The sequence below is a fragment of the Populus nigra genome, chromosome 9, assembly GCF_951802175.1.
Source record: "Populus nigra chromosome 9, ddPopNigr1.1, whole genome shotgun sequence".
Lineage (NCBI taxonomy): Eukaryota > Viridiplantae > Streptophyta > Magnoliopsida > Malpighiales > Salicaceae > Populus > Populus nigra.
The window spans coordinates 13,083,235-13,099,261 of NC_084860.1; the positions used below are offsets into that span (position 1 = coordinate 13,083,235).

The 16,027-nt window shown below is 30.0% G+C and overlaps 2 protein-coding genes and 1 pseudogene across 2 annotated transcripts; 2 read left to right on the plus strand and 1 right to left on the minus strand.

Annotated features, from left to right (window-relative positions):
* The first annotated feature begins 1,513 nt into the window (after positions 1-1,513).
* LOC133702767 (uncharacterized) lies at positions 1,514-2,086 on the plus strand. Its single transcript, XM_062127087.1, has one exon. The coding sequence runs from the start codon at positions 1,514-1,516 to the stop codon at positions 2,084-2,086; it is 573 nt and encodes a 190-aa protein (XP_061983071.1).
* Positions 2,087-4,570: 2,484 nt separating this feature from the next.
* Positions 4,571-6,843, minus strand: LOC133702960 (uncharacterized protein At4g28440-like). Its single transcript, XM_062127312.1, has 2 exons — positions 6,404-6,843; positions 4,571-5,044 (listed from the first exon to the last, which is right to left on the minus strand). Exons 1-2 carry the CDS (start codon positions 6,678-6,680, stop codon positions 4,854-4,856), a joined length of 468 nt encoding a protein of 155 aa, XP_061983296.1. The 5' UTR covers positions 6,681-6,843; the 3' UTR covers positions 4,571-4,853.
* A 5,754-nt stretch (positions 6,844-12,597) lies between these two features.
* Positions 12,598-14,259, plus strand: LOC133702768 (uncharacterized; annotated as a pseudogene).
* The last annotated feature ends 1,768 nt before the right edge of the window (positions 14,260-16,027 follow it).

Sequence of the window (16,027 nt, forward strand, 5' to 3'; positions counted from 1 at the left end):
TATTAAAAATTTATTTTCCTATCAACAAAAGTGAATCCTCTTGTTATAACTTGATTTTGACTCCTTTTTATATCATGTTTTCCTACTTTGTTTTAAAATACAAAAGTTTCTATGAAAAATACATTCTCGATATAATTTAACCAATTCTTAGTCATTTCAAGATTTTTAACTTTTTTATTTATCATTTTTTGTGTTAGTGAATTTTTAAAAGTTGGAATATAAAAAAAATAAAAAGAAGTGGAAGAATAAATGGATGGTAAAATCTAATTTTTTGACCTTAATATTTCATCATCTATTCTGTTGGTATTAGAAAATTAGCAACAAAATGCTGATGAAAAAAAAACTCCAACAATATAATTTTTATGATGGTTTTTTGTTGACAATTCTGTAGTTAATGTAATTATTATCTCAGTGTTTTTTTAATTTTTTGGTAATGTAGGTGTTTTATTGCTATGAATTATTTTTAATATTGTTTAAGTTTTTTGCATTAAAGCTCTATTTGGTAATTGGGTTGCATTGTATTTGAATTGGACCATTAAAATATTAAAATTATTTTTTTTAATGATTTAGATGATTTTAATGAGAAAATATCAAAATTATTTAAAAACATCTTAAAATAATATTTCAGTTAAAACAACACTTTTACAAAATTATATACACCATAATAATAAACACATGTTAAGAAGCAATTGAATTAAATATTAATATCAGGGTTAGATTCAAGTGATGGAGCGGTCAGTTTACACCACTAAACTAATAAAATAAAATTATTATATATTAGTTTAGGGCATTTAATTCAAATTCCCAAATATCATAGAAGTCTTTTCAAAAATTGACCCATTAATATCATATGAAAAAAGTTTTAATTTTGTGATTGAATCATACAAGTAAAGATGAATTAATAAAGAAAGTAAAAAGGAATTATTCTATATGAAAGGAACATTGCATTAGGAATAGAAATACATTTGAGAAATGCTTTTCAAAAGCATTAGTTTTTTTTTAAAAAAAAAAAAAAAAAACCTTGAATCCTATGTATGTATGTATGAATTCTAAGAAATATGAGAGGATCTTAGGCCAATTTGATGTCTAGAATTTATCTTGATGATCATATCAGATATAGATCCTATGCCAGTTAGTAGCTACCAATTATGTGAACGAGCTTTGCTGTATAAAATATTTACAGAAAAGATGCTAATAAAGATGCACCTAAGAATCACTCATGCCACTTGTTTTATGTAAAGAAATAATCATGCTTGCGATTCACAAACTATGATTTCACACTTTCTTTCCATAAATTTGTGATCTCTCTGCGATTTCTCAACCATCAAATCAGGAAAGACACAGAAAAATGAAATGAAATATTCCTTGTTTATATTTCTAGCATCATCAAATTAGGAAATAATGGCATTAGCAGAGAGAAAACGATAGCAGATTGTAGCGATATATAGGACATAAGCAACCAGGGAATTATCACACAACACAGAAGAAGGAAACCCTATTGCATGCAAGCAACATGGAGTCCTGCAGTCTTCTAGCTCTCTCTCTCTCCCTCTTAACTTTGTCTTACCAGTTTCTGGCCATAAAATCTGATGAGGCTTTGATCCAAAACCTATGTCACAAAACACCAGAACCAGTCCTTTGCGCAGATTGCCTCCATGGTGATCCTAGCGGCAAGGCTGCAGATGCTAGGAGAGTAGCGCTGATAACTGTGCGCTGTGCCGAATACGATGCCGAACAAGTATATAATTTCACGTTCAACCTCTGGCAGAACACTCCCAAATCAAATGCTGCACTGTACAACATCCTTGACACATGTTCAAGCCAGTTTCTCGTGGCACATGATAGTTTTCGCGGCGCCACGGTTGCCCTTGAAGATCAGGGGTGGCGGAATTGGCGTGGGACTGCCATTTATGAATTAACTACTCAAGTCACTCCTTACCTGAACCGCTGCCTGGACCTCTTCAAAAAGCAACCGCAGCTTCCATTGCCAAACACTATCTTGGTCGGGACTAATGCTGTCAACCAAGGCATTGCAATTAGCTTGGGGATTCTGAAGAATATTCCTGATAAGTTAATCCACTCATAAGTCATTACTGTTTGTCACGGTTCCTGCTTAATGATGGGTTTACTGTTGTTAGGATTGTTATTCATAAGAATATTAAGGTCATGATAATAACGATTTAGGAGATACATCTTCTACAGGTTTTTATTTATGAAGGATAAAGCTAAGCGCCATTTTATCAATGAATAAAGCCATTATCCCCGTTTTTATCTTCTCCTTCTTGATTTTTTTTTTTTATTTTGTTAATACTTCATTTTTTAACATGTTTGATTTAGGAGTTTGAGACACTAATAAATTTTTAAAGTATTTTTTATTTAAAAATATATTAAAATAATTTTTTTATTTTTTAATATTAGCATGTAAAAAACGATATAAAAATATAAAAAAATAATATAAAATAAAAATAAATTACAAAAATTCATGAAAGTCTGGTTACATGGCTGCCTCAATCAAGCTATAACATTAATTGAAGGACGACACCAAGCAGCAATAAGAGAGACGAACCTGCATCCGGATCGTGTTGCGCATGTGTACTATCTGGGCTTTGGCCCGTTCAAGAAAATAAAGTTGGCGCCAAGTTTCCATGGCCTCTCTCTCTTCCAAAATAAATTAACAATACATTAAAACAAATGCGGAAAGTATTGTACAAATGAAAAATACTTTCCCCGTGTTGCTGTAAAAAAAACACATTTGTCTTTTTTTATTTCAATCAGTATATTTTTTTAATTTATCTTTTAATTTTAAAATTTTTTTATTGGATTATCCCATATAGATCGTGGGTTTCGCAGGTTAATCTGGTTGGCTAAGGGTTTTTTTTTTTAACTTTTATTTTTTAATTTCATCCTTTAATATTGGGTTAATTAAAAATTAGGTTCCATTATTTGTTTTATTTGCTTTCTATTAAGTTATTTTGATTTCATGACCTGAGAATAGTGCTTAACGAGTTAGCTCGAATTAACTTAGGTTGTTTTTTGTGTTTTTTTAAATTAATTTTTTTTCTAATTTTATCATTTAATATTGGATCGGTTTGGAATTGAATTTCATAATATTTTTTTATTTGTTTTCTATAGCGATATTTTAATCTCATGATTAAGATTGCAGGTTTTAGTATTTTAACCCTGGTTACATTAGGTTGTTTTTTTTTTAATTCTTTTTTTTTTAAGTTATCTCGATCTCATGTTCTTCAACAATGAATTTATTTTTTATTGGGTTGTCCTTATCTCATGACACATGTTAAGGTTTTGGCATGTTAATCCAATTAACTCAGTTTTTTTTTAATTGATTTTTTTTTCAATTTCATCATTTAATATTATGTTTAATTGAGAATTAGGTTTCATAATTTATTTTGGTTTGACTTTTATGAGGTTATCGAGACCTCATGACCCGGTAATAGTGCCTAACGGGTTAACCCATATTGACTTTGCTCATTTTTTGCCATATTTGTTTCATTAAAAATTTTATAAATTTCATTGTTAAACATTGGGTCCGACAAGATCAATTGAGAATTGAACTTCAAAATTTATTTTGATATGCTTTTTATAGAGTTATCTCAATCTCATGACCAAAGTGACGGATTTGACAAGTTAATTCGGGTTAAATTAGGTTGTTTTTTTTATTTTTTTCTATGAAGTTATCTCGGTCTCATGACCCGAATCGGGGGTTTGGAGGATTGACTTGGGTTATTTTTTATGTTTTTTTTAGTCTCATCCTTTAAAATTAGATTGGTTGAGAATTTAACTTTAAAATTTATTTTGATTTGTTTTCTATTGGGTTATCGTAATCTCATAACTCAAGTCATGAATTTAACATGTTAACTCGGGTTAATCCAAATCAATCCAACATGTTATCTTAATATTAAAAAAAAGATATCATCTTGAAAAAAAATTTAATCAAACTATGTTTTTATAAGTCATCCAAGTTGCTTTTAAACCCGCAAAGTCAATCAAGACATATCAAGTCAACCCCTGTGTAGTTTAATTTTTTTTTCCACTAAAAAATAGCAATATCTAAATAGTTTTTTCATGTTTAAGAAAAATTTGACTCAGCTAATAAACATAGCACAAGTTCATGATTTAGAGCGTGTTTAAGAATGTGATAGCAGCTTTTCAAAGTGTTTTTTCTCATAAATATATTAAAATAATTTTTTTTTATTTTTTTAAAATTAATTTTGTTATCAACATATCAAAATGATATAAAAACACTAAAATAATTATAAATTTAAAGAAAAAAAATAAAAAATTTAAATTTTTTTAAAAATATTTTTAAAATATAAAAATAAACAAGTCGTTAATGATCATAGAAGCACCTGTGCTTCTAGCAACAAAACAGAAGATATCTGTGAAGAAAAAAATATTTGTCTGGGCCGTTATTTAAGCAGCAAGACATAGATGGTAGGGGGGCTGGCAACGATACGCAAACACTGCTAAACTAGAGCACAAAACTACATTCTGTAAGGATGTGCAGTCAATAACAGATCATTACAGCAAAAGTTTCCAAACATGGAGGTCAAATCTCAAAAACCATAAAAGATATCATTAACACTCGTTTACATTCCAAGTTATGCACCTGACAACAACTGGCAAAAACCTACTTCATTGAGGTCATTTTTAAGGAAAAGAAAGCATTGCTTTGGCTTTTGTTATGTCTACGAACCAACCCAAGCTACATATACCATCCACAAAATAAACCGTAACCACATAAGAAGATTGCCCGAAATTAGAATAAGTGCAACCACAATTTTGAGATTTCTTAAACTACTCTGTATCACAAAATATTGGCCAATAGATTCCCATCACTCTTCTGCAACATTCACAAGCTCATATTCAACAAGAGAGAGATTGTTGTCTTCCTTGACTTCAAATTCTGCAGGCTCAGTGACTTCAACACGACCCCATTTGTCAACTGCTAGCCTCATAGACCCCTTAAACATGTCAATCTTTGCATTGCGGAGGATAACAGTTGTCCCTGGCTTCATCAGATCAACTGAGAAAAAAAAAAGCGTTGTTATAACAATAATGCAGTAAGGGGGGCATTTATAACGCTAAAACAAATAAACCTTAAATCGCAGAGGATCTAAATTATTGGTCTATACTGCTTGCTCCACAATTTCCAAAACCATTTGAATTCGAGGACAATGATGAATATTATATTGAGAGTTTAAAACATTATAATCAGGATCAGCAATATAAATCCCCTGAGCAGGGTGCATCTGGTTATTAAACATCCCACATGAACTATCTCGATAAAATGAAGTTTGTTGCACTGCCAAAATCTGGGAAAGCAAAATATGATATTCCTCTCCAATCAACAAGCTCAAACTATAAACAAAAATCATTTAAAACTCAGACTATAGTTTTAAGTATTTGGAAAACAAGGCTCATATATTAAAAGCCGCACCTCCCTAAATAGAGAGAGAGAGAGAGAGAGAGGATGGAACTAGTTTGACGAAACCCAACAACAAGAAACAACAGCTCAAAGACGCATTGATATTGCATGATACAAACCAGTCAAACTATAAACCAGTCCTTCAAATATGTTCAACTTATTCATAGGGCAGAACCAGTGCAACATATAAACAGTAGCCAATCATGTGAAGAATAACACCTCTCAAGTAGAACATTAGGCTCACCAAGTAAAAAAATAGCCCCCTCTAGTGAAAAAAACAAATGTAGCACTCATCCACTTCTGTTCCACAAAATCAATAACCATACTCACAAAATGATCACATGTGCACAATCAGACTTATATTTTTGAAGGTCTGAATACTTTTATTATTTCTAGTTATGTAGGCAGTTGAATGAAGAGAAAACCACTATCCATCAAGATTCTATAGACTAGCTAGTAATTCAGTATCTACCATTAGGGAACAGGGATTTTTTATTAGCACGGGTCAAAATGGAAGATATTATTATATGCACAATTGACCCCTTAACTAGAGTTTCCCATCCAGACCCAGTTGTCATCATTCAGCTTCATGGAGTCACAATGAATCATAATTGTTAAACCAGGACTTTGGTACATATAGTGATTATCATCATACTTTAGGGAATCTTCCATCATCATAATCTAAACTGCAAATGTAAATTGTAATGACATTTTGAAGCTAAGGCCAAAAAATAATTCCACCAATCTCAGACAGAATCAAAATCAACACAAGCAAAATCCAACCATCAATTGTAAGAGATCATTTCACTTTAAATTCATCAAGAATCCTAAAAGTCTTAAACAAAGGAAGAGAACCCATAAATATTTTGCATCAAGACGTATAATTCACTGATAGATACATAAAATTCAATTCAAGCGAAACATGAAACGTTGAATCTCCAATAAAGATGAAAAGACCTTGATCGTTTCTTGCGGTGAAAATGATGGTACCAGTCTCGTCCCCAATAAGACATTCAGCTATTCGTGTCTGACGAACATGCAGAGAGACCGATCGGCGGTCCTTTTGAGGGACAGTATTGAAATTAAGGACCTTGACAGTCAATGTGTGGCCTCCAGTTCCAGGCTTAAGCTGGTCCACTTTGATGAACACAGGCTTTCTAAGTCCCGGTTTTGCACCCGCACTCGCACTCGCACTGCTACTCTCCTGTTGCTCAATCGGTGTTTGTGTCGCCATTGATTTGATTTGATATGATATGATTTCCCTAACCCTAACTGTAATATTGATCCAAAATGGATTTTTATTTTAAATTATTATTCTGTCGGACAGCCAGGAAAAAGGCAAAAAGAAGAGAGTTTTAAATAAATGGTGATTTTTTGAGTGCTGTGGAAGAAATGCAATACAAATAGTCAAATACTAGGCGTTAGCATGAATAATATAGATAGTAATAGCAGGCAAGGGATTCAAACTATATTTCAGAGTTTTGAAAGTGATTTTAACTTCAAAAAATATTTTAATATTTCTTTTAGTATTTTTAATAATTTTGATATGTTAATATTAAAAATAAAATTTTATTTTAATATATTTTTAAATAAAAATATTTTAAAAAATATCATATATCACAATATAAAACAACAACAGCAGCAGCAGCAAAAATAATAGAAATAAAAATACATGTACATGTAAAATTAGAACATTCTTATTAATTATATTCTTTTGGATTTAGTTAATAACAAGTCCATGATCGGCGCTATGTGGTGTGCTAGAAAAAAAAGCTTGGCACTAAAAAAAAATCAAGAAACCACAAACATCACAAACATGGTTTAAAAAAGCAAGAAAAAGCCGGGATTTAGGTGATAGACCCGATCAAATAAGTTTATTTTACCCCACAATATTATATGTATAAAAAAGAGTGATTATGATAAAAAAAAATTAAAAATATATATATAAAAACATATGACAATCTAAATGAGAGCGTCATAAAAGAAAATAAAAAATTCAATGGGAAAAAATGACCCAAGCAAGCATAAATATGCTTGTTGGCATGCAACCCATGCATAAAACCATGATAATTTTTAAAGAAACTTAAAAAAAAAAAAGAACAAATACAAAGCATTGAAGGATTAAAAAGACCAATATCACGCGAGTCAATTTTTTAAACCCATCACCTCAATTGTGAGCCTGGTGCAGCCTTATAAGTGATAACTATGACTCTCAATTCACAACCAACTCGATATCAGTGGATGAAATTGAAAAAAAATTAATAAAAATCCCTAAAAAATAATAATATAAAAGAATAATGACCAAATGCTAAACAAACAAACATCTTACAAAAGAAATCAAGTTAAAAATCTAAAATCAAAAGAAATATGATCAAATCTGAAACTAAAACAAAATAAGAGGAAAAATAACATTTCAATGTTACAGAATGAAAATAAAAAAAAAATCAATTTTATAAAAGGCTTAAAAAAGTAGTATAAAAGAATGAGGACTAAATGCTAAATAAAAAACTAGGGAAGTATATAACATTTATTAATTCAAGGGTGAAATTGAAAAAAAAATTAGACTTTTCACAAAAGAGCTCAAAACAAAAACCTAAAATCAAAAGAATAAGGATCAAATCTGAAATCAAAACAAAATAAGAGGAAAATTACATTTCAATGTTAAAGGATGAAATTTAAAAAAAATAATTTTGATAAAAGGCCCAAAAAAATAGTAATATAAAAGAATGAGGACCGAATGTTAAAAACATTTAGGGAAAAATTAACATTAATTGATTCAAGGGTAAAATTGAAAAAACATTAAACATTTGACAAAAAAAACCCAAAACTAAAAGAAAAAGGATTAAACATGAAACCAAAAAAAATAAGAAGAAAAATAATACTTCAATCAAGGGTGAAATAGAAATAATTTTAAAGTTTACAAAAAAAAATAAGATAAAAACTATACAATCAAAATCAAGAGGACTGAATCAAATACCAAGACAAAATAAGGGGACAACATGAATTTTTTAATTGGATAGCACGTTTTCCAAGGTAAAAAGATAAGAAATAAAGAAAACATCGTCGGAGCCAAACCACCCACCAGACCACCATACACACCACCTCATTTGGAAGAAAACATCATGATCTTTCTAATGTCATCTCAAATGGGTAATTTTCACCACTTAAATCCTCTGCACGTACCATTTGAAGCATGTAGGGTGGCTTAACACGTTGGCATGTGAACATAACATGTCAGCAAACTTTCTTCTTTAAATATTATTTTAAAAATACCAAATTGCTCTTGTCATGACCTCGTAACTATAAGAAGACCGAAATAAAAAGATGAATAAACTCTTATACCTTAGTTTAATTTTTTTTTTTACTAAAAGGGTAACTAAGTAAATTTATTATTCATTTTCAAAGTAAAAGATAACCCTTCCCTGTCTTGATCCGATAATTACAAAATAAACAAAAGAAAAGGAAAACTAAACCTTTAGACCCTAGTTAAAATATATTTGTTTTAAGGGGTAACAAAATAAATTTAATGGGTTTTTTTTTAAACGAAAGGACAAAATTGCCTCTACATCAAAGCATTTTGTTTTTTGTATTTCAAAGTTATCTCGGTCATTAATAATTTAAAAAAAGACATCCTAGACCCTGATCAAAATAATAATGACCAATTAGTCCCTGTGCAATTATAATTGTATTCTAGAGGCTATGTCAAATAAGTTTTTTTAAAAGGGCAAAATAATAATTAAACTATTCTCATCCATAGTGTATTAAGTTTATGTGCACAATGATTTCTTCACCTTTTTTAGTTTTTTTTTCCGTTAATGTATAGGGATACAAGATTAAAAACAACAAGAATAAAAATAATATTTTTTTTATTTTTTATTCTAAAAATATATAAATTCATTCCAGAATTATTTTTAAAACACATTTATTTTATATTTAAAATTAACTACAAACAAATTTTATATTTAAAATTAACTACAAACAAAAAGATGAGGGGTTTTAGTGTACCCCTCCTTAAAAAGCATTATTTAAATTGTTTTCTTTGATTTTTTTTTTCAATTATTATTTTTTTTTAGTTTTTTTCTTTAATATTATATTTGTTTTTTTATTGAGTTATTATACTCTCATGACATGGATTGCGGGTTTGGCGGGTTAATTTGGTTTGGCAAGTTAACTCGTTTGACTCAAGTTTTATTCTTCTTTTTTTAATTGACTTTTTTTTTTCAATTTCATTATTTAATATTGTGTTGATTGAGAATTAGACTTTATGATTTGTTTTGTTTACTTTTTATCATGTTATTTTAGTCTTATGTCTCGGAAATAGTGCTTAACAAGTTAACCCGAGTTGACTCGAATTGTTTTTTTATGTTATTTTTTAATTGATTTTTTTTTTCAATTTCATCATTCAACATTAGTTCATATAGGAATTTATCTTCATAATCGTTTTTATTTTCTTTCCATAGAAGATATCTTGGTCTTACGATTAAGGTCGCTGGCATTTTAACCCCAGTTAAAGTGGGTTGTTTTTTTGTTTACTTTCTAAGAGGTTATTCCAGTCTCATTATTCGGGTCACAAATCCTTCAACATTGATTTTTTTATTGGGTTGTCCCTGTCTCGTGACCCGAGTCGCGGGTTTGGATGGTTAACCTAATTGACTTAATTATTTTTCTTTTTTTTTAATTGGTTTTTTCCTAATATCATTATTTAATATTGTGTTTTATTGAAAATTATGATTCATGATTTTTTTAGGTTTGTTTTTTATTATGTTATTCTGGCCTCATGACCTAGTAATAATGTTTAACGGGTTAACCTGAGTTGCTTGACTCATTTTTTTTTATCCTTTTTTAAATTAGAATATTTATAAATTTTATCGTTCAATATTGAATCCGACAAGGGCGATTAGAAATTGATCTTCATAATTTTTTTTATTTGCTCTACATGAGTTTATCTTAGTCTTATGACCAAAGTTACGGATTTAACAGGTTAACCCGGGTTAAATCAGACTATTTTTTTTAGTTTTTTCTATGAAATTATCCTGGTCTGATGATCTGGGTCATGAGTTTGACGGATTAACTTAAATTATTTTTTTTAAATGATTTTTTTATTTAGGCTCGTCCTTCAACATTGGACTGATTGAGGATTAAAATTTATAATTTGTTTCAATTTGTTTTCCATGAGGTTATTTTGATTTTATGACCCAGGTTACGAGTTTGACAGGTTAACTTGGGTCACTTTTTTAGGTCATTTTTTAGTTTATTTTTTTTTAATTTCATCTTTCAATATTGAGTTGATTGGAAATTATCTTTCATAATTTATTTTGATTTGCTTTTTATGAGGTTATTATATTCGTATAACCAGGGTCACAGATTTTACATATTATCTCGACTTGACTCAAGTATTCAATATGTTTTTATTTTAATATTAAAAAAGATATCAGTTAGAAACTTATTCTAGTGAAACTATATTTTTTATGGGTTGTATTAGTTACTTTTAACCCATAAAGTCAAATGTGTTATACTGGATAAACCCTCGTATGATTTTTTTTTTCATTAGAAAAAAAATCATTAACTACATCTTTTTTTTTATTTAAGAAAAATTTAACCCAATCTGTAGCGTAGTGCGAGTAATTTAGTATATATTAATAATTAATTTTGTACTTCATTTACAGCTTTTTTGATTGTTATTTTATTTTATTTTATTTATAGAATACTTCAATTAGTTTTTGCAAATATCTTTATGGGCTAAAAATAAATAAATAAACTTTTTATAGTGTATATATATTGGTGTGTATGTTGATAGGGCCTAAAGAACTATTGCACCCTATTTTTATATGGGCCGTGGCTCGGTCTAATTTCTTAGCAAAGTTTCTCAGGTCTTGGATTGTGTGTCTACGAATCCATTTCAATTCAAGCCTCCCGGCTAGAAGTGAACCAATTTGGCCTGGCAACGCAGCTGAAAGTATGTTTGATAAAAAAATTGATTATTTTTATTATTTTTATATAGTTTTGATTTGTTGAGGTCAAAAATAAATTTTAAAAAATAAAAAATATTATTTTAATATATTTTTAAATAAAAAATATTTTAAAAATAAATTACTTGAACAAAATCAAACACTATATTATAGGAAATTATAGTAATTGTTGTAGCACAAAGAGGAGGCGTACAAGAGCTGAAAATATTTGAAAAATCATTCATCCACAACAAGATTAATAAATTCTTTTGGGTTTGTTTAATTAGCATTTTTATGCTTAATTATAGGTGAAACGTTCCTTTTAGTTTACCATTAAAGCAGCCTTGTAAGCAAATACTTTTCTCATAGTGTGCTTTAATTTTTTATGATCTAGCTTTAATCTATATTTAAAATTTGAACAAAGAAATTGATTAATTTATAAGATCAATAGAACAAGATCAAATTGAATTCTTTTTGTGTAAAATATTTTGCATCTAAAATATAATTTTATCTAATGATCATAAACCCTTATTTAAAGAACCAATCGGAAAACAAAATATTCTAAGGATTTAATTGAGATTTAATATATAAGTGCAAGATTAATTTGATTTTTGCCCAAAAACTCTTCCTTGACCCAATAGCCAATCAAAATTAATTGGATTAAAGCTTCTTCTTTTTTTAAAGAAAAATTAAATTTTACAGACAGTAGTTGATTAGAAATAGGATTTCTTTTCATTCTCGAAAAACAAGGATTACTTGGATTCATAGGATTACAGACAGTAGTTAATCCATGTATCACAAGCATATCCAACTTCAAGTCAAACTCTCAATCCGCGCCAATGTTGGAATTGGTTTGGCCTCTATCTACAGCTATAAATATAAATATATAGAGGATGACTAAGAGTTTTTGTCTTGTGACAAACTAGCACAACAAAACCTTGCATATTTTCAAGAGAACAACTCTCGATTACTGTTTAGAAATAAAAATTCTTCTGGTTAGTCATCTCTACCAAATTCAAGTTTGTCTGGTACTATAACGAAGTTAACTTGCATGGCTTATGTAGGACAGCAGTAGTTTTCGCTAATCGGATGATTGTTCTGAGCTTAAGAAACATGTCAAGTTTGATTTATTACTAATGACTAATTTAATGAAACTGCTTTTGGTTGAATCTGCAGGTTAAATAGGTTCGGTTTTGTAAAGTTATGGGGAGTGGATTTAGTGCTCTAAAACTAGTCAAACCATTCCTTCCGTTTATACCGGAAGTGCAGCGTCCTGTCAATATGGTTCCTTTCAGGGTGAAGGCCATGTACACTGGGATCTCTCTCGTTATTTTCTTGGCCTGCAGCCAGCTTCCACTCTACGGCATACACTCCACAACAGGTGCAGATCCAATGCACTGGAAGCGTGCTATTCTTGCTTCAAGCCGTGGGACTGTCATGGAGCTCGGAATAGGTCCTCTTGTGACTTCTGGGATGGTGATGCAGTTTTTAGCTGGTTCAAAGTTGATTAAAGTAAACAAAGATGTTCGTGAAGATCGCGCACTTCTGTAAGCTCTTAGTTTTCATATGCTCAGTTTCGTTAGGACTTTATAATTTCTGTTGCATGTGTGTTTGACATCATTCCTATGCACTCGCAGAAAGGCTGCAGAAAAGTTCTTGAGCATTTTGATAGCTATTGGTCAAGCTGCTGCAAACCTTTTCATGGGAATGTATGGTCCTCTAGGACTACTTGGAGTGGGAAATTCTATCCTCATCATTGCACAACTCTGCTTTGCCAGTATCTTAATGATGTGCTTAGATGAACTTCTCCAGATTGGATATGGCCTAGGCTCTGGAATTTCCCTCTTTACGGCAACCCATATGTGGTAAGTTATTATAAGTTTTCTAGTTTGGTCTCAAGTAAATACATGCTGCCTAATGTTTCGGAAGGTAATGGCTATATTTCTGCAAACCTTCACATGCTCATTGTTTAAAACTGTTTTCTGATGATATCCTGCAGTGAAAATGTCATATGGAAATCATTTAGTCCCACCACTATAAACACTGTTTATGGACCTGAATTTGAAGGTGCTATCCCTGCCTTGTCCCATGGACTGCTAAAACAGAGAAACAAGACGCTAGCTCTCCGAAAAGCCCTTTTCCGAACAAATCTTCCTAATGTTACAAATCTGCTCTCCACAGCCTTTATTTCTGTACTTGCCATCTACTTACAAGGATTCGGTGTGCCTTTGACTGTGACGAGTAATAACCTTAACAGCCGCTTTAGGCAGCGAGGCACGTATCCGATCAAGCTGTTCTATACCTCCAACATGCCCATCATTCTACTCTCGGCATTCATATCAAACATCTATTTTCTCTCTCAGGTACCGATGTGGTTGAGTTTCCTGGTTTAATCTCAAGAGTATATTTGGTTTATTTTTTATTCTTATTTTGAGGGAATCTGATTTTATTTTATTTTATTTGATTTTACAGTTACTGTACACGAGATTTGGTGGAAATATTGTTTTGATGAATCTTCTCGGTAGCTGGAGTGAATCCCAGTATCCGGCCAGCCATTATATTCCTGTTGGTGGTCTTGCATAGTATATCACCGCACCATCAAGGTAACTAGGACCTTTTTATAAATCTACTTTTGCATTTAAAATGTATTTATGCTAATGACATTCTTATGAACATTTTCCTGTAATATTGTTTTGCAGCTTAGCTGATATGGCAGCCAGTCCCATGCGGGCACTTTTTTGTCTAGTGTTCATGTTATTTGCATGTGCATGGTTCTCAAGAAAATGGACTGAAGTTTCTGGATCCTCTTCCAAAGATGTTGCTAAACAGCTCAAGGCAAGTTTCCTTGTTACCTTGAAATTCTAACCATTTCCTTAATTAAACCTTGTATCATTCAGAATCTGAAACGGTGAGATTTAGCTATACTATATGACTTTTTAGGGTTCTAAGCTAAGGTCTCTTCTTGGTAGTTTAGCTATACTATATGACTTTTTAGCTCTGATAAGTAAACACTGCTCATTGATTCCTGGCTAGAAACATTCCTTTTGTTCATTCCATGTTTGTGTCGCCATGGATATGACTTGATATATATGATTACCCTAACCCTAATTGTAATATTGATTCAAAATAAATGGATTTTTCTTCTCTCTTTATAATCCATTTGTGTTATTATTGTGTATTTATCCAAAAATTAAAAATAACAATTCTGTCTACTTACTGTGTATTTTACCTTGTTATTTCCGTACAGTCAATGTAGTATCTAGCTACCTTCATAATAGACTAAACAATGAATTTGGTGAATAGTCTTCATTTCAAGTTCTGTTGTTTCTTCTTGCAATGCCAAAACAATTTACTAAAACATAGTATTGAATAAAATGTGAAGTGTGATTGCATTTAAGGAAAAATATGATGGAAACATATTATTGAATAAAATAATCTTGTATCAACTACATTCTAAAATATATGAAGTTGCACTAGAATTGTTATTTAAGTACTCACAAGTAACAGACAAATGAAAATACAAATACGAGGCATTGGCGTGAATAATATAAAAATGACAAAAAGAAAATTGCGTGAGTTCAAATACAATTGATTTGTAAAAAATATCTTAAGATAATATTGTTTTTAAAATATTAAGATGAGAACATATTAAATTAATTTGGGTTAACCCATCAAATTCATGACTCAGGTGATAGACTCACTAGCTCATTTATATTTTTTTAATTTAATTATAAGATAATAAAAACAAAAACTAATTTAAAATTAATTAAATATTAAAAGATAAAATTGAAAAAAATAGCAGGCCAAGTGCTATTAATATTCAATTAAAAAAAATCAATTTCTTTTTAAAATGCTTCACTATTAATGAAGTACCATACGTAAACCTTCTTAATATAATCTATATTTTCTAATAATAATAGAAATAAGTGCACATTTCAGAATTGGGCCAATCTTATTAAATTTATTGTTTTTTGGGGTTGAATCGAGTCAGTTAGTTGAATACTATAATCAATTGTGTACTGCATTTACAGATTTTGATCCTTATTTTATTTTATTTATGGAATCCTTCAATCAGTTTATGGGCCAAAAATAAATAAATAAATAAACTTTCTGTACTGTATGTTTATATGGGCCGAGGCGCGGCCTAATTTCTTAGCAAAGTATATGAGGTCTTGGATTGTGTGTATACGAATCTAGGATAACTGGAGACTGCTGCTAGTTACCTTTCTAATCCATTCCAATACAAACCTCCCGCTAGTAGTAACAGAGCATTAGAAGAGGAGTTGAAGAAAATATTTGAAAAATTATTCATTCACGATAATAAGGATTCATAAATTCTTTTGGGTTATATTAAGTGTTTGTTTAATTAGTATTTTTTAGCTTATAGGTTAGATATTCCCTTTAGTTTACTACTAGTTTATTGCGAGTTTTCACTGCAGGTTAGATTAAAAAATTTTGATATATAAAAAGTTAATATCTAAACAGTTAAATTTTTTTGGTATTGTCATTAATTAAAAATTTTTGATATATAAAAAGTTAATATTTAAATCATTAAATTTTTTTTTTGGTATCGTCATTAATCATGGTATAATAGTTTAAATTTAAAAACTTCCAAACTAATTCTTTAATTAGG

What these genes read in the sequence shown, in the direction of transcription:
- LOC133702767 (XM_062127087.1), top strand. Translation starts at nt 1,514, where the DNA reads ATGGAGTCCTGCAGTCTTCTAGCTCTCTCTCTCTCCCTCTTAACTTTG.
- LOC133702960 (XM_062127312.1), bottom strand. Translation starts at nt 6,680, where the DNA reads ATGGCGACACAAACACCGATTGAGCAACAGGAGAGTAGCAGTGCGAGT. An exon ending in CACCGCAAGAAACGATCAAG is followed by an intron (nt 5,045 to 6,403) that starts GTCTTTTCATCT and finishes TTTTTTTCTCAG; the next exon opens with TTGATCTGATGAAGCCAGGG.